At 47.0% G+C, this 24,327-nt stretch overlaps 1 protein-coding gene across 1 annotated transcript in view; it reads left to right on the top strand.

Annotated features, from left to right (window-relative positions):
* Positions 1–24,327, top strand: part of PAPPA (pappalysin 1) — a 182,145-nt gene that overhangs the window by 131,436 nt on the left and 26,382 nt on the right. Inside the window, exons 14-19 of the mRNA XM_051807871.1 lie at positions 5,119–5,284; positions 11,733–11,916; positions 14,558–14,768; positions 15,380–15,551; positions 18,897–19,044; positions 21,688–21,797. Of these exons, the coding sequence (XP_051663831.1) occupies positions 5,119–5,284; positions 11,733–11,916; positions 14,558–14,768; positions 15,380–15,551; positions 18,897–19,044; positions 21,688–21,797 (991 nt within the window). The remainder of the gene's footprint in view (positions 1–5,118; positions 5,285–11,732; positions 11,917–14,557; positions 14,769–15,379; positions 15,552–18,896; positions 19,045–21,687; positions 21,798–24,327) is intronic.

Here is a 24,327-nt window from a genome sequence, read left to right as displayed (position 1 = left end):
GGGCTTTGAGAGCTTTATCAGTTCAATATGGACCCCCCCAGGCAGGAATAACTCACACGACGGGGGGCAGGCAGGCTGGGGGCAGAGCTGGTCCCCGAGGAGAATTTGCCCTGACGCTGGTGGGAACTTGCTGGTTTGTGCTTCTCCTTCCCTCACAGCTTACCTGGGGTTGGAGGAAGTATTTTCTGTAAATCTCTGGGTTTAGCTGTGTTCTGACTCTCAGTTTGAAGTAGGGGTTGCTGTCAGAAGGACCACAGGTGATACCATCCTCTCGGTCACTCTCATGGACCAGATTCAAAGGCAAACACCTCTTTAGGAAAAGGCTTGAGCTTTCTTCCAGTGGCACAGGTTCACCAGTTCCCATCCAGCCCTCAGGATTTGGGAATACATTCTTCGAGATTTTGTGTTAATACAAGAGATGACGTCTTTTAGCTGAAGACTGGAGAAAACAAATTCATTGCCACCTCTGCAGTTCACACTTTTATTTCTACAGCAAAGAATGGGGCTAGCAACATCTGCTTTTCAAAATACTGCATGTATGTTTGTTTTAGAGAGAAAGAACCCACTCTTGCCCTTAGAAGAACCTCTAGAGAGGAGAATACAAACCCACTGTAAGGATAAATCTGTTGGAAGACCCCTCAGAAGGCTACACGTGTGTGAGTTGAATGTGTGGTGGCTTAGAACAAAACCAAATTGCAGTTCAGATCTCCAGCCCAGCCTGTCCCAGAATGTCAAAAAGGGAGTTTTTCCCATATACAAGAGATAATGGTGTGGCTCTTCTCAGGAGCTTTTATGCTCACCTGTTATATCTATGTGTCAGAGCTCTCATGAAGGAAACAAATAATTAAGGCACCACGTTAAGATGATTTCTTGGAAAAGTGCTTGACCCCGGGGTTAGGAAAAGAAAGTTTGGCTGCTGTAAGCTTCTTGAAAGAGGAAGTCCTGGATTGGTTTTATGTGAGGAAGGAAGAGCTCCACTTAATTGTTATAATTTTCTATAAACATGTTAAAATACAAATGTTTCTAGGATTGTGTCACTAAGGCCCCAATTTAGCCAAGCCCTCAGCTATTTGCTTACATCCCCCTGTAGTCAAATCTATCAGTGGGACTTAACTGTGCTTTTGAAGTTAAGCACATATTTAAGTGCCTTGCTGAACTGGGGCCAATATTGGCACAAAGAAATACAGATTTAGAGCCTAATGACTGAGCTCGTTTAGATTAGGGATGGGCAGAACGGATTTGAATAAAGCAAGAACTGGCTCAGAACTTCAGCCTACATGTGAAGCTAACTCAATTCAGGGCTTTTTACTTCATTGAAACAGTCTGCCTTGATCTGTTTCTAACATGCAATGGAATGTGTGCAAGAAATCCACTGCTCCTTGCACCCGCCTCGGTGTGAAGATGTTGTTTTAGGAAATCGTACACTGCCAGGGGAAGGGAAGGGACAAGTGAATCCTGAAGTGGACTTAGTAAAATAAACACTTGTCAGGGAATATCCCAGACACCAACACTTGTTCAAGTAAATCATTAGAGTGGTCCTTGGGTCCCTTGTGTAGCTTTGGTCCAGATCAGCTCATACTCTGGGTAAGGAATTTGGGGAGTTAGGGTAGACCAGGGACGACTTGAAATGGGCGGTTTTGATGAAGTCACACAATATTGATTGCAAGAAAACAGGATAGACTCTCCTATGCCAGGAATCAACATGAGTTAAAGCCTAAGAGATTTCCTTCTCAGATACTCTTATATTGTTTCTTTCCCGAGGAATGCACAGTTTCTGGAACATGTGATGATTGACCACTGTTAAATGGCAGAACCCATGCAAGAGCTTCTGTAATCCACAAATGGATGTGATGGGTTCTTTGTCTAAACTTCCTTCTTGGAGATATTCATTTCTCCTTCTTAATTCTGCATTTGCAGAACTCAATTCAGGATCGTGACTTCAAAATTCATTGGGATTTATGGCTGACAGTAGCTGATACCAAATTGGAACCAGTAGCTAGAGAACCAGAAATATTTAAATTGGAAACATTTGGTGGCAGTGGTTGTTTTTTTACAAAAAGTGAATGGTTGTATTGTTTGTCACTGAAGTCATTCATATAGAGTTACAGACAGAGAGGGCTGCCCAGATGATCTGCTAACCGAGGCATAATCTGGAGCCTGGAGGGGGTGGCTAAAAATGTTCCCTGGCCATTTCAGGAGACCACAAGGGGACTTGTAAACAGAGAGAAGAACATCACAATAAGTGTTTCTTAATGCCTTTGTCTGTGGTGTTTCAGTTCTGTAGGACTTTTAAGCCCAGGCTTGCTCATCTGGTGTCCTGATCTGAACTCAAGAAACCGGATTCTTTTTCTCCTTTACATTGATGGAAATGAAAAGCGATGCCACTGACTGCGGTGACGTTGCTCCAGATTTCCCTCTGTGCAAATTGCAAAGGTTTCCTTAGGCTCATCCTTCCCTCTGAAGCCATTCAAGGCCAAATTCAGTGCTACATTAATTCACATAAGTATTAGATTAAATAAGTCTGTTATTATTTTATTTTTTCAACTTTAGTGGAAGATGGTTTTCAGATTTTGAGGGAGTTTTGCAATGGGGAGTCAAGGTTTGCAATATGTACTTTTGAGAAGAGTGGCTTGGCAATAGTGCTTGCTTTTTTCCTCAATGAGTCAACTTACTTGTTGCTGAAGCCCTGGCACGGGAGGAACTTTTATTGCAGCCTCACCATCTGAAAAATGGAGGGGAGCAAAGCGAGAGTTCACCTTCATGGATCAGTGGGACTGGGACATGGAGGGAGGGTTCAAAAACACATCATTCATCTTTTAGTGCTCTCACTCAACATCCAACTTGAGATATTCTTTTTGAGGTCAATTGAGGACTTACTCAACTGGCAGTGCCATGAGGTTGGTAAGGTTTGTAATTCAGATTAGTAAGGCTCGGGGAGCTGCTACCAAAACAGAGTAAAGTCTGTAGTTCACACTCCTGTGTTGGTCACTTGCAAGGCAACTGCACATGGCTGTTCTCCTCACCTCATTTCCCTTCAATGAGGCCCACCTGGGCATGAGGATATGCTGCCCACTGGCTTTTATGGCATTTTCACCCACAGTCTTATTGATCAGTATGAAGTGAAATCAAAGGCAGTTTAAATCTGTATGTCAGGCTGTGAGTTGCAGTGGCTGGAAAACATGTGAAACCCTTGGTCTGGTGTGTGGGGATCATCCTTGAGGGCAAGATCACTCTGGGTAGGTCAGCTCTTGTCTATTCTGCAGAAGAGATGAGCATCAGAGTTGTGGTGCTGATGGACAGGGCACTGTTTGCTGCATACAAAGGTATAGAGTTGGCCAACACAGAGGTGGAATTCTCCCTCAGTCCTGTCAGTGGCCATACTTTGTGCACCATGAGGAAATAAGGTCTTTCTGAATGTAGAAATGGTTTATGGCTCATCACAGACCAGGGAAGGGCCGGCACTGAACGAGCAACCTTAAATTACCAGCAGTGGGCACTTCCCATACAGCACTAGTCTGGGACAGAGAAATGAGTTGTGGAGGTACATAATACTGTCATTTAATCTGATCTAGAGCTCAGTAGAGACATGTGCAGATGTGCTTCTCTATCAGTAACATGGGGATAACAATACCAGCCCAGGTGTCTCGCGGGGGTGTCATGAAAATTAATTAGATAATGTCTGCACAGTGTTTTGAACACAGCAAAACACCATGTACGTGCTAAGTCAGGGCTTACTAAGCTGGACAGGGTTTTGGTGGTTGTTAACCCTTTTTTCTAGGACACAGGAATAGCTTGCTTGAAAACCATTTTAAAATATGTGTATTGATGCTTTGCTTTCCCTTCTTTCTATACTTTTCTGCATTTCAGGTTCTTCCCTACCCACATGGATGGTGAAATAAGCCAATGTTTTCCCTCCTCAGAACTAATTTATTTAAATTAAATTCATTTTAATTTTCAGCCAAAATAAATCACTTTGTAGGAGTCTTTAACCCCAGAAATTTTGTCTGTAATCCAGAAAAAGTCTTTGCACATAAAATCATGGAATGGTTTAGGTGGGAAGGGTCCTTTAAAGCCCATCTAATCCAACCCCTCTGCAGTGAGCAGGGGCATCTTCAACTAGATCTGGTTGCTCAGAGTCCTGTCCAACCTGGCCTTGAATGTTTTTAGGGATGGAGCATCCACAGTTTCTTTGGACAACCTGTGTCAGTGTTTTACTAGTCTCATTGTAAAAGAATTTCTTCCTTCTACCTAGTCTAATCTCCCCTCGTGCTCTAAGACTCTCAGCGTTTTCATTGCTGTTTAGCTGAGGGACTGCCCCATACTCACATTTGAACATGTGCTATAATGTTTGACTCAGGTCATCAGAGATGGTGAAAGATTTTGTGTCAACCAGCCATCTCTACGTACGTAAAAATAAAACAAAAATCCCTTTTAACAAGTCGTGTTAAATGTTACAGTAATTTTCTGGAGGGAGAACAGACAGTTTCCATCCGGGGAAACATTTTATGGATGGCAGGACAGCAACTGGAGAGATCTGAAATGACAGCATGCTGCTGAGCTTGATAAGAGCTTATCAACACAGCTACACAGCTGATGTTTTGGTGTTCCTCGTGAAGTGAAATAAAATGAATGTGATGATTTCAACCGAGTTTCTCAAAGATAAGAGTGTCTATCGCAGAAACCCCTCCTCACACATACACACAGGCACTTATCACCACCAATATCAGGCACTTCTGAATTCAGCAGATTTAAAAGTGGATGGGGCATAAGGACTGCTCTTGGAGGGAGAGTGTTTTGACGGGGTGGACGGATGGATGGTTGGCTGATGGTACAGGAGTAGGAAGGTCATAGTGCGGATGAATACTGCAGAACACAAAGTAATTCTGCAGAACTGGCAAGCTCTTCCTTTTTGCCACAAGACCTGTAATTTGCCTTCACTGTCCTCTCTGTTGCCACTGCCCCTGTCCTTCAGAAGGTGTAACAAGAGGGTGTGGAGCCCTTTGCCGGGCTGGGTTCGGCGCGTTCTCCGAGCGACGAATCTGTCAGTCAGACACACTTGCTCTTGTGGGAGGAATTAAATGAATTCACTAAAAATACCACTTCTTGTCCCCCTCCTAGCTGTGTCCACTACTCCTGTGAAGCCACGGACTGCCAGAAGCTGGAGATCGAGCACGCAGTGCTGAACTGCACCGGCGGCTGGTACAACGGGGCCCAGTGCAACGTGAGCTGCAGGACCGGCCACATCCTGCACGTCCACAGGGATGATGATCTCATCAAGAGCCAGGTTTGTTCTTCTGGGGCTTTTTATGACAAGGGATGAGCTAACACATGTGGAGAAATTGAGAAATAACCCAGCCTAAACCCCGAAGTCTCAGCTGAGCCTTGGGACAAGGTCGTATCCAAATACTTCTCATCAGAACAGGAGCCCTCTGTAGGAAGAGATACTGACAATGAACTAAGCTCAGATGTTCCCCAACTTCAGAAATTTTCAACCCACAAAGTTTAAATGTGTATTCAGTCCTTTGATCCAACTGACTCTACTCAACCAAACAGTGTTTCTCGGGGCTGGTGTTTTGGGAGTAGGGTGTTTGTGTTTTTGCACAACCAATTTCTGGGCAAAATACTTCCCTTTTTAGTCCTGGGATTGAGGCTAGCAGTGTCTTAACTCCTTTGCAGTTTTTCAGTCCATCTGCTTCCAACCACATGCTGACGTGTACGGTATGGAGGGGATGGAAAAAAGCACCCAAACCTTTGTGCTTCCAAACAAATCACCAAAAACCTTCCCTGGTGGGGCAGGGGGTGCTCCCCATCCTCTTTATTAATGCATGGATTACAGAGGATGTCCTACAAAAGCAGTATGCCTTCATGCAGTGAGGGAGGTATTGAGGAATACTATAAAAGTATTTAAACATTAAAAAAATGAAGGTACTTCGGGCTGGGAAAGGTGGATGAGGTGCATGTGCAACATGGCCCAGCCTTGGCATGTCCCTGGGAGCAGGGTGCTTGGGATAGGTGGGTGCAGGCACCTCAGTTTGTGCTCTCACCTCTAATGCTGCTCTAGATCCTGTGAGTGTGATGTGGGGGTGGTTTCCCCCATCAGCACCTTCTCACAAGTTGTGGGGGCAGCACACACATCTGGGGCAGCACACACATCTGGGGCAGCACACACATCTGGGGCCGGGGGAGCCGGGGCAGCCGCACTCAGCAGCCTGTCTGTATTTGTGAAATACTGTGTTCTTCATAAGCTCGCAGAGGGGGGAGACAGAGTGGAGGGGAATGAGTCAGCCCTTTCAACTCAATTACAAAACAAATACAGGACCCCGCGAGCTGGGCCTCTTCCATCCTAATTGGCATCAGCACCAGAACCCCAGCTCCAGCTGAGCATTTTTACAGAGCAGAAAACAAGTTCTCAAACGAACCTGAATGGAAGGGATCTGTACATGGGGTACATGGGGCACACAGGGGTCCCAAACCAAATAAAACAGCCTAAACACGCTTCACCAGCACCCTGTTATTTAAAGGCAGGAATTACCTTTTGGGGAGGCTCGGCCGACTATGTATGGTTTTGCCCCAAGAAGTTTGGTTTCAGAGCCTTGATCAGACTCATATGACAGGAGGGGAGGATTTTAGCACCCCTAGCTAACATGATTCACTGCCTATTACAACACACTTCCTCTCACCCTGGTCTGCTATTGCACTTCCTCGTCTTTTTTCCACCAGTAAACCCCCCCGAGGCCAATGGCTTTGTTTTGCTCAGTGCTGTGCATTCACTGTTCCAATGAGGGAAGAAGTGGAGCATCCTAAAGATACTCATGATCAGCTAAGCACATTAAACATGTGCTTTATAAGTTTATTTGTGCTCATCAGAGATCTGTTGAAAAGGAGCAGACAGTTTCTTTCACTATCATCTTGTTTTATTTCTTTGTGTCAGGTGCTTCAAGACAGAACTTGTGGAATGTGTAGGCAAGATATGAATTATCTGAGAAAGTCCAGAATCCATGGTTTGGATTTCTCATGTCAAATTGCATTGTGCTCCTTCCACAATTGCTTCCCAACTTCAGCTCCTCTTCCAGTCACAGGCATTTTGGGGTGAGAAAGGGTTTGTGGCTTGTTGTCCATTATCAGAGGGACTTGCTGCCATGATTGAGGAACCCTACACAAAGCTGTTGGTTGCTTCACTGTTGTCATCTAGTTGGATATTTTGCCTGTTTGACTGATTTGAGGATCTAGAGATTATTTTTTTCTCATTTAACTGTCAGTGTGTGGGGCTGCATGAGGAAGAGGAGGAAGGAAAGTAGCTTTACACACGTTGGTGTTTCACACTCTTGGGTAGGAAGGAGGCTGAGGTGAGGTGCAATGTCTCAAAGAGCAGACTGAACAGCAGTGGCCCATGGCTGATGAAGATGATTCACAGACCACTGAAAACACCTTGGTTTAGCATCTGAACCACATTTGTCTTCCGTATTTCAATGAAAGACAGAAAAAAAAGGGTGAAGAGAGAATTAAAAGCAAAATTTTCAAAAGCACCTCAGAAATGCAGGGGCACAAGTCACATTTCAAATCAATCTTTTACATCTAAGGGGTCTTTGAAAATCTTCTTAAAAGTTTCTGCACTTTCTGGCCTCTGTGTCTTCTGAAGCCACCATTTTAATCAGTCTTAGGGCAAAACATTCATTCATTCCCCCTGTGAGAAGCTCCCATTCCCAAATTCTGTTAAACTACGTAAAATCACCAAACCCTAAAACCCATCAGCACTCTGTGCAGCAGAAACTGTTTGCTGCTTGAAAATAAAAAGAAAGCTGAGCTGTTTACAGGCTCTTGGGCTCTCCCTCATCCTCATTTAGGCACTTCAGCAACAACAACAAAGGGCTTTGCACAGTGATGGAGCAAAATCCTTCATGTATCTTTCCCACAAAGAAGATCTCGGGATGTTTTCATTCCCCCTCCCCAATTTCTTCCCACCCCCCACCCCGACAACTCCATCGCTCTTTCTTCTCTTCTCTCTCTTTCCCCCTTTTGTTTTTCACTGCTTTCCTCCCCCTTGTCCTTCACTGAAAGACCCACTCATTCAGTTGCTTGTTGTCATCTCTCCTTGAAGCCACCACCACTGCTGCTCTGGTCAAGAGGTGTTATTTAAAACCCAGCAGCTCCCTAATGTTGTGCAAAGGCATCATCAATCATGCCAGGAAAAGAAAGCACGGCTCATGTGGGTTCAATTAGAGGCACAGTAGTGGGCAGAAGTGGAAGAATACTTAGAGGGGAGGGCACAGCTGTTCATTTTTAAGGAGAGGAAACTTCACACGTGAAGCATCGCTTGAAGAAGGAGCCGGCTGGAATCTTGGGCAGCAGGAAGGAGACATGAATTCTCCCAGGCTGTTGCAAGTCCCAAGGAACAAATCTTTCTGGCACCAGATTTGTTTAAGTTTGCATCCTCTTCACTGTACTGCACACTGTATCTTTGGAGGCCCTATTTTGCCCCCCCTCTTTTCGCCTTGCCCACCCTCCCTCCTTGCGTAAGCCTCTTTTGGAAGGCAGGACATGAAGGGAAGCAGTTGCAGTGATGCCAGTCAAAGCAGCACAAAGTGCCCAAAGTGACAGCTAATAAGCCAGACAAGAAAGCCAAGTGCTTTGTATGGACTGCTGTGAGCTGGGTGACCTTGTCAGATCAGACAGGCGAAACAGGCACGTGCCTGCTCAGCTCCGGGTGGGAGATCCACAAAGGCACAGGCAGATGCTGCCACTAAGACCCAGTGCTGGATCCAAAGGCAGCACTGCTGAGGCTGAGTCCCCTGGAAATACCCCTGAGGTGTGGCATGGAGCTGGGGAGAGGTGGGCTCCTGCTCAGCCTCTGGAGGTCCTGCCCTGGGCCCTGCAGTGATCCTCAGGTGCGACACCACAAGAGAGGGAAGCTGAGAGCTGGTGGGTGCCACCTGCAAGAATTTCTGTGGCAGGTTTGTCCTCTGTGCTTCCAATCAAAGCCACCAGTCTTTCTCTCCATCGCAGGGAACGTTCTCTGTCATGTTCTGCTGCTGAATTCCATGTGCTCCTATTGCTTGAAGTGATGACATGATAGACATGCTCTAAAATGTGCCATTATTATGTCTGACCTTGAAAACCTCAGCTTCCATCATACAAAGTGTGGAACAAATTAACTGGGAAAAAGCTGAGAAGCCAGGGTCTTACCCACGTGGGCACAGCTTCTCTGCAGGGGAATGGTCTTCCCAGTGTGCCAGGAACAGGAAAAGCTATATGGGTCTGGGAGGACTCTTACAGGTTAGGTTAGTGCTGTTGTAGGGAAAGTACTGCTGGGAAAAAGCCAGAGATGAAAACGTGGAGACAGTAATTATTATCTTTTTCACATCAAGGTCTAGAACATGGGACAAATAAAGGAAAGGGGATAGTCAGGGATCCCTTCCAAGGAGAGGGGATCCCAGGCACATCACATTCCCAGCAGGCTCTAATGTCCTGCAACTTTCTGCTAACAAGGGCCACGACCGCAGCTGAAACATTCTCACAAGTGTTAGCTCAGGCAAAACATTACTTCTTGTTAGATGTGACTATCTGTCATGCACAGATATTGTCTCTCTTTAAATATTTGTATTATATTCCTGCTTCTGAGTTTGCACTGTTTATTTGGTGGTATGTAGAGGTACATTTGATGTGCAACCCTGTCATTAGAGAAACTCCTTTGTGCAGCCACTATCAGGTGGTAGGAACAATAATTTACAACACCACTAAAAATTTAATTCTTGGAGTTGAACCTCTTATCATAGAGCTTCCCTATGTTCAGCATGGATCCAGCAACCAGCAAGATACTATGCAAGACCTATGTCTTTTCCATAACATTTGGATAGCCTCTGACATCATTAGCTTGAGTTTATTGACATCAGTAGCTCGGGTTTATGTTTTAGAGTTCCAGAGTTCCAGCAGCCACAGTGCTGCTGTGTTATTTGGGAAAGGAGGCTTTGCTAAATGCTGGAGCAGCTCATCCTGGAGAGCAAATGTGTCTGTATGGTTTTCAAGACATGGGAATACGCTCTATCATCCCTTCTCCTGTGGCCACCACACTGTGACTTCCTGGAAGCACAGGGGTCTTCCAGGAATCAACTGCCTACATTTTATATACAGTTTTTAACTTTATCAAATATTCTGATAAGCAGCAAAGGCAGAATTAACAGCCACTTGGGAATGAGAACGCAGAGAGTCACTTCACCTGAGCGCTCCGAGAATCCCAGAATGCGCTACTCTAAACTTGTAGAAAAGACATTTTTTTCCATCAGCAGTGTTCCCTGTTTAAATAAACTCCACGGCCTAGAAAAGGGGTTTTGTGCCCACTTGGGAAGTGTCCAGTTTCTCAGCTCTGGGACTGCTTTTTCCATTCTGTATGCAACCATATATCAAAGGGAGACAGGTCTGAACTTCTGTTGAAACCATTAGGGTGTTTTTGCAAAAAGGGAATCCAGGTCCCTTTGATGTGTGTTAGAAACATTCCCCTTCCTTTTATAAACCCAGATCAATGGTCGGCGGTGCAAATCTCCTGTGAGCATACCAGCCCTGAATAAAATATTCCCTGGAGGCAGAGGAGTGCTGCTGTATGGCTTGGTCAGATTCCTCGGCAGCATCTTCCCCCTCGCGTGTTTGGGTTTCTCACATTTCTAAACTTCTGTCCCTCTCTTTATTCTGGTGCGGAGGGAAGAGTTAGATTCTTCACTTCCAGTTTTTAATAATTTTCCATTTTTAATTAGAAAGTGGATATGTTGTTTACTCAGTTGTCTTTGCCAACATCTGTTTATTCTTCAGTCATCCAGTAAATTTATCGTCTTAGCTTTGGATGGGTGGCTCCTTTACCTCCCCCCTTTTTCCTTCTTTGCCCCTAGCACTTCAGGATTTCAGTCTGCTGTGCTGTTTGGATTATTCCTCAGATCCACAGAAGTGTAGCTGTGACAGCAGAGTGACTTTGGGGAAGTCAGAGCACAGGCATTGACTCTCAAGTGCCAAGTGCCAGTTATGGGCAGGATGCTCCTGGGTCTGTTGATGGCAAACTCCTCCTGGAAAAGGTCTGTCTCTCAGGATTGCATGTCCATGGGCCCTGATTTGGTGTGGAGCCTTGGGGCACCCTGACAGAGAAACCATAAGAGCAGCTGTCAGTATCTGCACACAACGCTGATGTGGCCCAAGGCTCTTCCCCTGGCACCCCCATCCAAGGGTGACTGACACCTCTCAGGAGAGCCTCGGACAGGAGTCCCAAATGGTTTCATGTCAGGTTGGCTTTTACTTCAAACCCAAGAGTGAGTTTGACTCAGAAGCACGTGGGGATCCCTTTGGAGTGGCTGTGTCACTGCAGGGGTGACAGGGATGGGGACAGCTGTCAGCTCCAACAGCTCAGGCTTGTGTGCTCCTTCCCAAACGTAGGGCAGCACAGCATGTGCCCTGCTTGTCTCGGGAGGACATGCAGACAAGAAACTGGATTATTTGCAGTTCTCTGCTCTTCATATGGAAGCGCTGTGGTGTCTCACCGCAGAGGTGACAGAAACACATCCTGGTTCTCTGACACTGTTCTTGTGGCACTTTGGTGAGTTTAGGAGCTGCTGCCCTGTCCAAAAGATGATGGTAGAGGCCAGGCATGGTTTTGCCTAACTTGTGAGCCAAAGTAATGGCTGTTGCTAGGCTTGAAGCGGTTTTTCTCTCTCCCTTGCTGGCCGTGGTGGCTGTAGGAGTGTATCTTTTTCCAGATGGAGTCCAGCATCACCATGACTTGCGTGGATGGGAAGTGGAACAAGCAGGTGACCTGCGAGCCTGTGGACTGCGGTGTCCCAGACCAGTACCACGTCTACCCAGCCACCTTCAACTGCAGCGAGGGGACCACCTTTGGCAAGAAATGCTCCTTCACTTGCCGACCTCCTGCTCTTCTGAAAGGTACCAGAGGGTGTCTGCACAGTGACCTGGGGAGAGCTGCACAGCTAACACACACTGCTACCAGTAATATATGTTACTGTTGCTGTTGTTTTAGAATTATTCATGATATTTTAAGTATGAAGAATTATGAGACTCTGTGGAAGGTTTATTTATATTAGAAGTTAAGTTCCTTTGCATCTCTCTATTACCTTCCTTTGACCTTTCCTTGATCGCGGCTGGTCGGGCAGTAATGACAGTGAATATTGCTTCCATACAACCAAAACATGGAAAAGTCGTGGGGATAAATCTGATTGAACTCTCTCATCTTCTTTCCCATGCCTTCTCTGTTTTGTATGTCTGTCTCTCTCCTATGCCTCCTCCATGTATTTGGAAAGGCAGGAGAAGACTGAAAAGCCCCATGTCCCATTGGCGCAGGTCCCCATCACTGTTTTTCCTAATCCACCATCACCTCACTCCTTTTCCACACTCATCTTTCTCTACCTCTGACCTTTTTTTTCCCTCTACTTGTTTGGGAGTCTTTACTTTTCTCTTTTTTTCTTTTTTTTTTTTTTTTCCTCCTAGAAATAACACACTCTGCTGCCTTCTTTCATTTTCTCTCCTTCGTCTTCTTCCCTGCTGCTTTTCTGCTAACATTCCCATCCTCTTCTCAGCACCATCAACCCTTCTGCTCAGTGGCACATCACCCTTTCTGGTCTGATCCTCAGGAAACAAGAAAAGATACCACTGTTAATTTGAAGGAACATTAGACCCAAATTAACTTGTCATCTCGCAGTGGAGTAATCTTAACTGCTGTTGTCAACTCAGGTACAAACTCTGTAAAGGATTTTTTTTATTGTACCTGTAGTATTACCTTTTCTACTGGGACTCATTGCAAACCCCAGAAAAGGAAGGCATGGAAAGTATTCTTCATTTCAGTGAAAGGATATGTTGATTTCTTCATATATAACCAAATTGCTTAATTCTTTTTAACTCTGGCAGAAGATAGTCACAAGCAGAAAATTAAGTCTACTCAAAGGATAGTTAAGGGAAAGTTAATACTACTTTTTACCAAAAAAATCCCTTTTCCTGTTCATATACCGAGAGGGTCATCTTTAACAAAAGATGTTTTTTTCATTTTAAAGTGCTTTAAGTTCTTTGAGCAGACAGTGAAAATAGTGATACTCATCATGACCAACAAGAGCTGATGACTCAGGCAGGGGTAGCTGGAGGGTGATAACAAACCCCCAGCTCAGGGGGTGCAGCTCTGGTGTGCAGCATCACTTCACTTCTGTCCAGAAACGCCGAGAGCTGTGAGGTAGAGGCACCACTTGGTGTCCAGCCATCGGGGATGACTAATAGATGTTGCCACTAAGCTTCTGGAGAATGAGTCATGCCTAATTCAATCACTGACGTCATGACAGCCACTGTTGGTAATGTCACAGCTTATCGCTTTGCAGTGGCAAGTATGATATCACCAGGCTGGTCTGCAGAGCTGCTGCATGAGTCAGAGCAGAGAAACATGCTGGTGCTCCAGAAAAGAGCTCCCTTCTGCACAAAATACCTCTGCAATCATCTGCAGTTGGGGAGGGGAGAGACAAAGCCGGGGCTGATTTAATGCGGCTTCTCTTATCTTTGAGGGCAGGGCAGGAGGGCTCCTCCACATACCTTCCTGAGCCCTCCAGAGCCTTTTGTTTTCTTCTTCTTTGAATTCCAGCCTCATGCCCCGGCTCTCTTCCTTCCCTTGCAGAGAGATGGTATTGCTCTGGGGTTAGCAGTTTGTCAGTATTATTTCGGATAACTCCCAAGTTGGCTCACTGTTGAAAATATGCCTTGTGGGTTGAGAAGAGTTCCTGCAGCAATGCTCAGGGATTTCAATGGAGTATTAGGGATTTTTGAAGGGTTAGTGGCTCATAGCTGTGCTTTGTTTCTTAGGAAAAGCTTATTCCTTTTCAACGTATGGTATAAAATAACAAAGAATGTAAAATACACTGAGACTGGGCTACTTTTAGCTTAACCTTCTGAAGTCAAGTAGGTCATAGCAGAGGCAAATAGATCTATTGTACCTTTTACCTTTGAGGTGTTGGCCAAGAAAGCTTCCTGAGGAAAATGAGTCTCTAATGAGTATTATGAATCGTATTTATCACAGTAGTCCCCAAGGACTGAGAGTCCCCAGCTGAGAATGGCTCCTCATTGTGTTGGAGTAGTGACTCTAATACTAACAGATGCTGCTCCAAAAGGCTCCAAATTGAAATAAAAGGGACAGCTTTAGGGAAGAGATATAACACAGAAGCAGAATGAAGAATGTGATGGCACCAAACCCTCTGTTCAAGCGATGGCTTTGGAGAGGAGGGGGTTGATGTATGAAACAAGCTTCCTTTCAGAGAGGAACAAAATAAGGAAGAGAAATACAAAAGATGACAAAGCCCGTGTGGCTTCCCCTATGCTATAGCATTTCCTGAAATAAGCACTGCCTGCCTGTCATCTGAAAACAGTACCCTTAAGGATTTAATGCCATCATCTAGGAAGAGAAAGCACACAGGACATACACAGTTGAATTTGTCAAACGGGCTGAGGTGGCTTTTGATACATGACGGGCATAACGAAATTTCAAAAGAAAACAGTCCCTCTGAACGTTGTTAACTTTGCTCACTGTTCTTCTCAGGAAACAACAGCAACTTGACCTGCATGGAGGATGGGCTGTGGTCCTTTCCAGAGGCCCTGTGTGAGCTGATGTGCCGAGCACCCTCCGTCGTCCCTAATGCAGATCTCCAGACTTCTCGTTGCCGAGAAGACAAGCACAAAGTGGGCTCATTTTGCAAGTACAAGTGCAAACCAGGTTACCATGTCCCTGGATCCTCCAGAAAATCGAGAAAGTACGTGAAAGAGGAAAGCCTTGCAGTCAGTCTGATTCAGAAAGCCATGAGTTAAAACGACTTTGGGAAAGGGATGGGCTGTTTATCACAGACTATATGTGCCTGAGGGAATAGCACGGGAGCAATTCCTTCATGCAGATAGCTGTGCAGCTTCAAGGGGATTTAGGCACCTAGCTCACTTAGGCTTCTTTAAAAATCCTGACCAGTGCTCAAAAAACAGACCTTACCTTAGAAACACCCCTTTGATATGCAGCCTGGGGAGTCCTCTTTGAAACCCTGCAGGAAAGGGTTAGTGCTGTCATGTGCTTCTGGCTCTGCACAAACCCACTTCAAACCAACCACAGCTCACAAACCTGGGAAGCCGAGTTTTTGGGCGGTGTGTCCGAGACCAAAAGAGGAGTTTGGGCTGGGCAGCTCGATGTTGGCTTTGCAAATAATCGTTATTTTTGCTCAGAGACCTCATGACGCAGATTCACAACTTGTTCCCCGGGTGTTAAAAGCACAAGCACACCCATCCCCTGCAACCTGCTAGCAGAGCTCAGAGGCTGGAGAGGCTCTCAGCTGACTCAGCCACTCACTAAAGCGTCTTTTTTTTTTTTCTGTACAAAAAGGCGAGCCTTCAAGATCCAGTGCACACAGGATGGCACGTGGCTGCCAGGCGCTTGTGTGCCCGTTACTTGTGACCCGCCACCTTCCAAGTTCCACGGGCTCTACCAGTGCTCCAACGGCTTCCAGTTCAACAGCGAGTGCCGGATCAAGTGTGAGGATGATGACAGTCAGTCGGTGAGTCTCTCTCATCCAAATTACCTCAGCTCAAAAACGTTCCCTGAGGATCCTGACCTTGGAGGGGCCAAGTGCCACTGAGCTCTTCTGAGAACAGAGACACAGAGATGGAGAAAGGAAAAATAAAGTAGAGGGAGAGTATGAAGAGTCTGGAAATATTATTTTTATGACAGTTGTAATAGTATTAACTATTACCTGTAGAGGACTAGCAGTGACTGACTTAATGGTTCTGGACAATAAGTGGCTAAAAAATATGCCTCAGTGGCTCTATGACCTGGCTAGAAAGTAAGGAGCAATGAATGAAAGTAAGTTATCCAAACTTATCCCACTTGCTCATTTTGTTTTACCTTGCTTTTCCCTCCAATTCTTCTTATTATATTCCTGTGTGCTATATGATAATTTAATTCTATAGTGATTACAACTATTCAGGTGAAACATCTCTAAACTTCCATGTCTTCCTGGCTGCGAAGGTGTCATTTGGCATCAGGGGTCAGATCCTCATCTGGCACAAATCAGCATGTTGCCTTTGGCATCCTAGGAGCTGTGTTCACTGACACAAGAAGGTCTGGCCTTTACTATCTTGTTTGAAATGCCTAGTTTGCCTCACCAGAGGTAATTATAGTTTGTGAGGTAAGTAACTTCTCCCAGAAGTGCTGCTACTGCTCCATACTCTTGGGAAGAGAAAGCAGGGATGTAGAAGCTGCAGCTACTACAAGCACTGCAGGGAGCAGGGAGTGCTCTGTCATAGATGGTTTAATATCATTCCAGACCCTGAGAACATTTAAAAAGGGACCAATTATGTGAAAGACAGCTCTGATACTTGCTCCAAATGTTAAAAGCTCCTGCCTGCCCCTCTTCCCAGCCAGGCTGGCCTCCCCTCTCCACAGGGACAACAGGCAGAGCCCCAGTGTTTCACTTCAGGGCATCTGGAAAAGGTTTCCTTGAATAAGTCTTACAGGGAGGTTATGAGCTGTGTGAAGGGAGAAGCTGCAGGTGTGGGTGCAGTTTGGGTGGGAGCTCTGGGACACAAATTGCTCAGACTGGTCAGGGTGGCTGACGCCGTGTCCCATCCCTGGGTGCCATCGCTGCCAGTGCAGGGAAACCAGGGCCTCCAGGGCAATCCCAACTGGTGTAAGGGGCTTGTGTTTGCTTTTAAATGAGGTGGAAACAAAGAGCAGCAAGTAGTGGAGTCAGGGTTAGAGCAGTAATGAAGTGAGCTCTGGAAAGTGAGAGATCCGGCTATGTCTGCATTCACTGTGAGTGACTGTTCAGCTGCAAAAGCACCTTGGGCAAAGGAGCAGATAACATCTTGAGAGAGGGATTTGCAGAGAAAGGTATTTTCAGATATCCCAGAAAATAGGCTACAGAAGAAGAGGGGAGGACTCCTGGCACAAGCCAGAACCACTTGAGAGGTGTTAATTATTTAAGGATTAAACCCCACTAAGTCTCTCTCAGCTATATAAGGTGATAATACACGTTGCATCCAAGCAAGAAACCCAGCAGGGATTTTCACAAGAGATTTTGCAGGTCAGGGAATGATGGACAGTATGTTACTATAGCAATGGATATCCTGGGATCTCTGAGTATGTTGCAGAAACTATACAATAGTACCCTCAAGCACAGCCAGCTCCAGCAACATAAATCAGGTTTCATGGCTCACCTTTGAGAATCATGCTTGAACCCTGGCATGGAAATTGCAATGGAAGTGCATCACACTTGCTAAACCAGCAAATTGTGCTTAATTATCATTTAGCAATTTATTCCTGACTTTGTCACCACGCTGAAAGATCATTACTTGGCTGTACATCCAGCATCTCTTAATCACCAGGAACGTAATGGTCATTTAAGCAGGTACCTCCCCTGGCACCAGAGCAAGGGTCTTCAATTTCTGAATATTGTACACAAATCATATGAACAGTCAGATCTAAATTAATCAGTCTCTGCCAAACTGGCCCTTAGGTGAGAATCACCAAGCTGGATCACACCCTGAGTCCATCTGCTCCATTATCCTTTCATATGATTTTCTTATTACTTCTGGCAATGGCCAGATGTCTAGAGAAGGGGAAGCAGGTCCCACGCAGTAGTCTGCCACTAAGACCACTTTGCATCTCACTAAACATTGTGTTCATCAACAAAGCTGAGCAAAAAATAAAAAAAGGCATTAGGATATTAAAGACAAGACTAACACTGAAGGCTGTGACATCTTCCACTCCAGTTCCAGGGGCTTGTGCAAGGCCCTGTGCCACAATGGGTGTGGGTCAGGGGGCAGAGCTCCTCAGAAAAGTTCAGCAGCCCTGCAGGGACCCCAGCATGGACAGCACATCAAAGGACCCCCCAAAGATACCCAGCACAGTCTCCAAGAGGAGGGTGGGTAGATTGCAGGCAACGTGCCTGGCATGTAAAACGGGTGAGGAGAAGCAGAGATCCTGCATGGTTCTCCCACCCAGCAAGGTCCCCACGGGATGTTTGGAGCCCAGCCCCACCAGACATGCTCCTGTTGAATATCCCACATTACCCCATGGCAGTCGGGCTCGCAGATCCCACAGAACAGCTTGCACAGAAATCCCCAGTGCTGTGAGGATAGATCTGACAAAAGATTGCCTGTGCACTCCTTTGTTGTTTTTAAAGGGCATGATATTTCCCCTCGGACTTTGGTATTCATTCTTCAGTATCATACAGAGAATCTTTTCTATAAGAGAAATGTCATATTCTATGCCTTGCCCATTCCCACACCAGAGGAGTTTTTTCCCTCCTTCCCACCTGCCTCTGTGTGTGTTTGTCTCAACCTCTTCACTTGCTGTCACTCAAGGCAGACAAGCTCTAAAGAGCACGTTCTGCCCTGCTAAGCATCCCTGCTCGTGTCCCGCTCTCCTTCCTCCCTCAGATGGCCATTGGGGATTCTTTCTTTTTCAAGACAAAGATGATGTAACTGGTTAGAGAACGGGCAGAGGGAAAAGGTTGTCTGCATTCAACACCAACCTCTCTACAACAAGAAAGAAGGCAAACAGGGTGAAGGCACCTTTATTGCAACTGGAGTGGGGCTGTTGTAAGGTGGAGACCTTGCAAGGGAGTTGTAGAGACCTTGCAAGGGGTTGTAAAGACCTTGCATTGCACAGGAGAGGAATGTTTGTGTGTGTTTGTCTGCAGTGCAGCTGTTCCCTGGTTTGTTTTTTTTTTATTATTCTTTATAATAAAACTCCATTTTGCCCCCCAGGGCTGCCAGTCCCAACCAGGGGCTCTTCCACTTCCAGCAGAACTTTGCTCCCAGCTCAACTCTGAGCTCTCAGCCTCTCCTTGGTGGCGTTTTTGTGACCATCCTCCTTTGTCTCCTTCTCTCATCCCCAGGGCCGTGGAAGCAACGTGATTCACTGCAGGAAGGATGGCACGTGGAGCGGCTCCTTCCACCTGTGCAGGGAGATGCAGGGGCAGTGCACTCTGCCCACCCAGCTCAACAGCCACCTGAAGCTCCAGTGCGCCGGCGGCTACGGAATAGGTGTGTGAGCCTCCTCCCCAGCACCTGGAGCACAGCTCTGAGGGAAGCAGGAGGCGAGGAAGAGGATGGGAATGACAGGGAGGGAGAGAGGAAGGAGCCTGCAGTCCTTCAGGTCACCTTCTGTGGACCTGTTTGCCGGAGTGAGAGGCTGCTACGGGAGGCTTTTCAGGGAATTGCTTTTAGGAAACACGAATCTTTGAGAGGCCAGGCATCGTGTAACATGCTCTGATTGCCTGCTCCTTGCAGCGCTTCCAGTTTCATTGTGTCCCTTCTTGGCCAGCTGGTTCTCAGGGGCAGCCAGCACAGCAGGCTGTGCCAGAGACACATCCAGCCTGCAAAATGCAGGGAGGGACTGTACCTCTGTTTGTTCTTATGCTTCTGTTATGTCCCACTCCTTCAACCACATGCACACACCCTCAGTCCAGAGGCTGAAAGGCAAAGGAGGTGACAGGGGAACGCAGCACCAGGACAATTCAGGTCTCTCCAGAAAGAATATGAGGCAAGCTGAGCATCCCCTTTGGTATGACAGTTGTTTAGGAGCTATTGTAAGGTGTATTTTCCCCCTTTCTTCTGGGGTATCTGCTCACTCTGTAAGGGGTGATGACTTCACATGCTCAGCTTTGCTTTGTGGCACCCAGGCAGAGGGGAGGGACAGACACACTGAATTGTACACACTGCATTGTATTTTCAGCCCTATGTTGTATTTTCAGCCCCAGTTTTTGGGGTCTCCTTGTTGTAAGGGTTGCAGTGGAAGCCACACTGGCTGCAGCCCACACAGATCTGCGAGGCCCCTTCCTGCAGCCCCACTCCCAGCCCCTGCCATCCCCCCCCTCCCTCCGCCTGTCCCTTTGAACTTGGAGAAATTTCCTCCTCGCGCGGCTCCCTCATTATATCGCAGCCATGCGAGGGACCACGAGCCTCCTTGTGTTCCCTCCCCGGGGAGGAGAACACGACCTGGATGAGATCAGCGCTCTGTAATGATGCCAATTACAGATCATATATCAAAACAATTCCGACCCGCTCCTCTCCGCGAGCGTACCGAGCGTGGCGGAGCGCGGGAGAGCGGGCGACTCTTAATGTGGAGAGGTGTTTTACCCTTGAGAGGAGGTTACCCCCAGGCCTAGCCAGGTTCTTGCAAGGAGAGAAGTCCCAGTTCTTGCTTTGGTGAGGAGCATCTCAGTGCTGGAAGCAGGAGGGTCTGTGGCTGCTCAGGCAGTGGGCGCCTGCCAGCTCTCACTCTTCTCCCAGTTGCTGCCAGCAAGTGCCAATTCCATGTGCAAGGAGTGGTGGGCCTGATCCCAGGATGGGACCACACAGCATCACGGAGGTGAGGGATGCATGGGGTAGACCCTCCACAAGGGCATGACTTTCCCTGGAGAGCTCAGCAAGGGCACAGCAGCCTCTGGCTCATCCTCAGCAGATGGAGACAGACCACACTCTTTGCAGGCTCACCCAGCACCACCTTTTGGCATCAGATATTGGGGTTTTCCTCTCTTCTTTGCGTTTTTGGAAGCCTGACTGATGGCCTTTTGAGAAGGTGCTCTCCTACCACTCATTCACCACAGGGATGGTGTCAATGGGCCTCATCCAGCAGGTCTGTGGAGCCACTACCACATGCCCTGGGAAAGCAAAACTCCAAGTGCTCCCTGTCTTCCCGACTCAACAGCCCAGGTCTGACTGCTCCCACTGACTCCTCCGTGTGGAGAATGTGAGAAGGCAGAAGCAGGTGGGGGAAATAATAGCATCCAGTCATGGTCACTATGAATCCCACACACCTTCGGTAATTCCTCAGACACCTAATCTGCCCTTCCAGGCTGAGGCGTGTGTTGAGCCAAAGGTTCAGCTCTCCAAACCAGTGCAGAGATTAATTCCTCCCCCAGCGCTGATTGGAGTGCAGAAATCCTAATGACATGTTTGCAGCAGCTGTGCCATTCAAGAGTGATTTTCCAGGGGGGAAATGGTAATGGTCCAACACACTAGGCTTATGGTTGTGTCACCACAGGGCTCTGGGATATTGCTGCAGAGTATCCCAGCATGTTTTAATAAAGAAAGGACAGGGTTCCCACTGGGCATGACAGTTAATCAGAGAAAAAGCAGGTTTATGTGTGAACAAAGCCATCATTACCTCTCTGCATACTTCTTATCGACTGTGGGACTTCAGTGATAGTTCATCTCCAATATCATTAGGCTTGATCACCCTCTGAAGGTCTGTAAACTTGGACAGATCAAACAGTAGGTTTTTGTCATGTCATAGGCGAGATGAGTTCGACAGCCTCTGCCTAATCAGTCCCATCGCTTGAAAGATTAGTTGAAATGGAAAAACCTTCACGTTTTCTTGATGATCCAAAAGCGCAAAACCTGACCCCCTTCTTGGAGTTAACAGGCAGAGAAATACCTAGATTTGCAGCTCGTACAGAAGGGCCCTGGAATATGTGCCATCCCCCACGCTCTCCTGCTGAGTGCAGGGTTGTACTCAGCACTTCATGTGTGGCTCAGAGATATGTGATAGTTATGGCCAACTGCTAATTGCAATTTAGGAAAAACGAGCTGTAATCCTGTCCTTCAGCTGGAAGGATGCTGGAAGGGTCAGGAGCTGCTTGCTTTATCCTTTAGCTTTATCCTCCCTCCCTGTATTTTGTGCAGGCACAGAGTGTACCACCTCATGTCTGGATCACAGTCACGAGCCCATCCTCCTGCGCGTGAACGAGACCGTGCAAGACATCCAGCACTGGATGAACCCTCAGAGAGTGAAGGTCAGTGCCTGACAACTCCACTAACTGTATCCCTTGCTGAATGTTTATGAGCAGAGAGTGAACAGTGTTACCTGTGGTTCATTTGATGAAGGGGAAAATGGGGAATGCTGCCCTTTAGGAAAGAATTCCTGGTTTTTGTTGTGTCTTTTCACGTTGTTCTGGTAATGTGGTGGCTCTCTCTCTGAGTTGCTGTCTCTCTGTGTTTTCCCACTGAAAGTCAGTTCAAGGTAAAGGCCTCAGATCAGTGGGGTCTGATCTGAAAATGGGATTCATGACACAGGAAGATGGGACAGACAGTGAGAGAAAGGGCACTGGCCAGGGTTTATTTTCTTCCTCCTGTTCTGTGTTTTGCATTCTTTGGGTGGCAGTGACTGGATTTTTTTCTGCGCTGCTTTTGGATGACAAAAGAAGCTGATACAGAGGGTATTTCATTTCCCGACCCCGCAGAGCTGGCTGAGTGCTCCCCCCGCCCCTTCGCCCGCATGCGAGAGCTGCCTGCTCAGCACAGCCCCTTCCAGAGGTCACCACTTCTCCCTCCTGCCTGCTGCAAATGCACAGCCAGCATTAACTTCTCCCAGCACTCCGTCCTGAGCGTCCTCCAGCACACACCAGTGCCAGTGTGCCCTGCTGGGGACGTGCCCACCCGTGTGCACATCACACACACGCTCACCCTGCACCCAACAGCTGCTTGGTTTCATGCCCACACTTGGATTCCAGTGGGAGACGCACTCACCCACCTCATCCTGAAAATGCCTCCTGCCTGCAAATTCGTGTAATCAGGTGTTTGTCCCTTACACAGTATTTCTGCAGGTGTAAAGGTCTGACTGGACACGCTCAAGCACCTGTCGGAAGATGCTGACACATCAGGTGTCACCAGGTTGCTGGTGGTGTTCGTGAACAAGCACTGCTGGCTTTTACATACTTGGCCCTGGCTTTGCAGGAGCTTGTTTTACACACTTGAACTCCATTACGGAGGAGAACAAGCAGCCAACACAGCCCCAGAGTGTCCTGAGCAGCTTTGACAGTCTATTTGCTTCTCTACATGACTAAATGTACGCCCAGGGTTTGGGATTTTTGAAATCTGGCCTTGGCTGTGGGTAGAGAGCCGCTCCAAAAATCTCCACCACTTTATGCTTTCCTATTTCACACAGAGCGAGAGAATAAATCCTGGAAAGGAGTGGGAAACTTAAGTCCAGAGAATATGACAAGCTCATAGTGTCCTTCCCAGCTCCCCATTCGCTCCAGACTCTGAAATTCTATGACTGCCGAGGCTTTGCCAAGTTTCTGGCATGAAACATAAAGAAAACCCCTATCTCTGTGTGAGGGGCAATTTCTCACCGGCCCTTTCCCGAGTGCCAGACTTTAAAGTGGTTTGTAATTCATGGGGAAATAAAGTGACAGCTTCCCTCCCGTTCTCTCTGCACTCCTTCCCTTATTGATGCGGGTACGCGGAGGGAGCTGTAACGAGTTTTATACCTGCAGGTCTCTGGAGGGCTCATTAGGCAGCAGGGAAAACATAGAGTAGTAAAGGGGGAGATGAGGGGAGTGAGGGATGGAGGAGAAATCATGGTTTCCAAGAGCACAGTGGTAAATGAGACCCTTTTTTTGCCCTGATGGTGAGGATCTTGCAAGAGCTTTAGGCTGCGAGCAGATGCAAGTTTGACCCCACACTTTGTAAGTAGAGGGCGAGATTTGGGCTTGAAAACTTGTGTTGGGAGATGGAGGGGAGCCTTTAGGAGACGAGCAGGATGATGCTGAGACTTATCAGAGGGGATTTTTTTGGTAGCTGTAAAGCATCCATCTTACTCAGCTCTGCAGATAAGGGGATGTCACCCACAGGGAGTGGAGCCTCGTGGGGTCCCACTGGGGGAAACGCTGCTTCTGGTGGGACTGGGGAGACCCTGGAGAGATGGGACTGGGATGCCTTAGGGGGAGGTCCCCATGGCAATGTGCTGTGTATCATTAATAATCCGTGTCTCTGTTTATGGTCAGTGACAGTTTGCTGTTGTGCCACACGAGCGGAGGGAGCAGCTGGTTGCATTTACACGGCAAGTCTTTGTACATCTCACAGCACTCGAATGACGCAAAGGAAACACTTTCAGCTGCTTAATTTGAGGCACAAGTAAAGTACAAATTAGGGCAGGATGGGAAGTAGGTGAAGGCAGGACCCATCTGTGGCATTTACCTTAGAGGGGATAGGGACAAGAAAACACAGGGAGAACTGGCAAGAAAAAAGATATATTTGTGTGTAGCTGCTCAAGCAACATCTGTTATGGAAGCAAAGTGGGAAGAAGGGCTATCCCTCCTCTGGGGGTTGTTTAGAGCAGAGCTGTGCAAATCACTTGATTTTTCGGTTCACTCAAAGTTCTGTTAAATTTGAAACAAACAAAAAAAAATAATGTTTTTCTCTAATCAAAGTGACTCTTTTGTTGTTGTGATTTTTGGTGAACCAAAAAATCAGAGGAAAAAAACATGTTGGTTTGAACATAACGTAGCATTTCATTTCCAAGGAGATTTTGTAAACTTTTGT

This window comes from Manacus candei, unplaced genomic scaffold (genome assembly GCF_025592945.1).
Source record: "Manacus candei isolate 608988 ecotype Guabito, Panama unplaced genomic scaffold, ASM2559294v1 h1tg000071l, whole genome shotgun sequence".
Taxonomy (NCBI): Eukaryota; Metazoa; Chordata; class Aves; order Passeriformes; family Pipridae; genus Manacus; species Manacus candei.
This window is presented reverse-complemented; position numbering and strand designations above follow the sequence as displayed.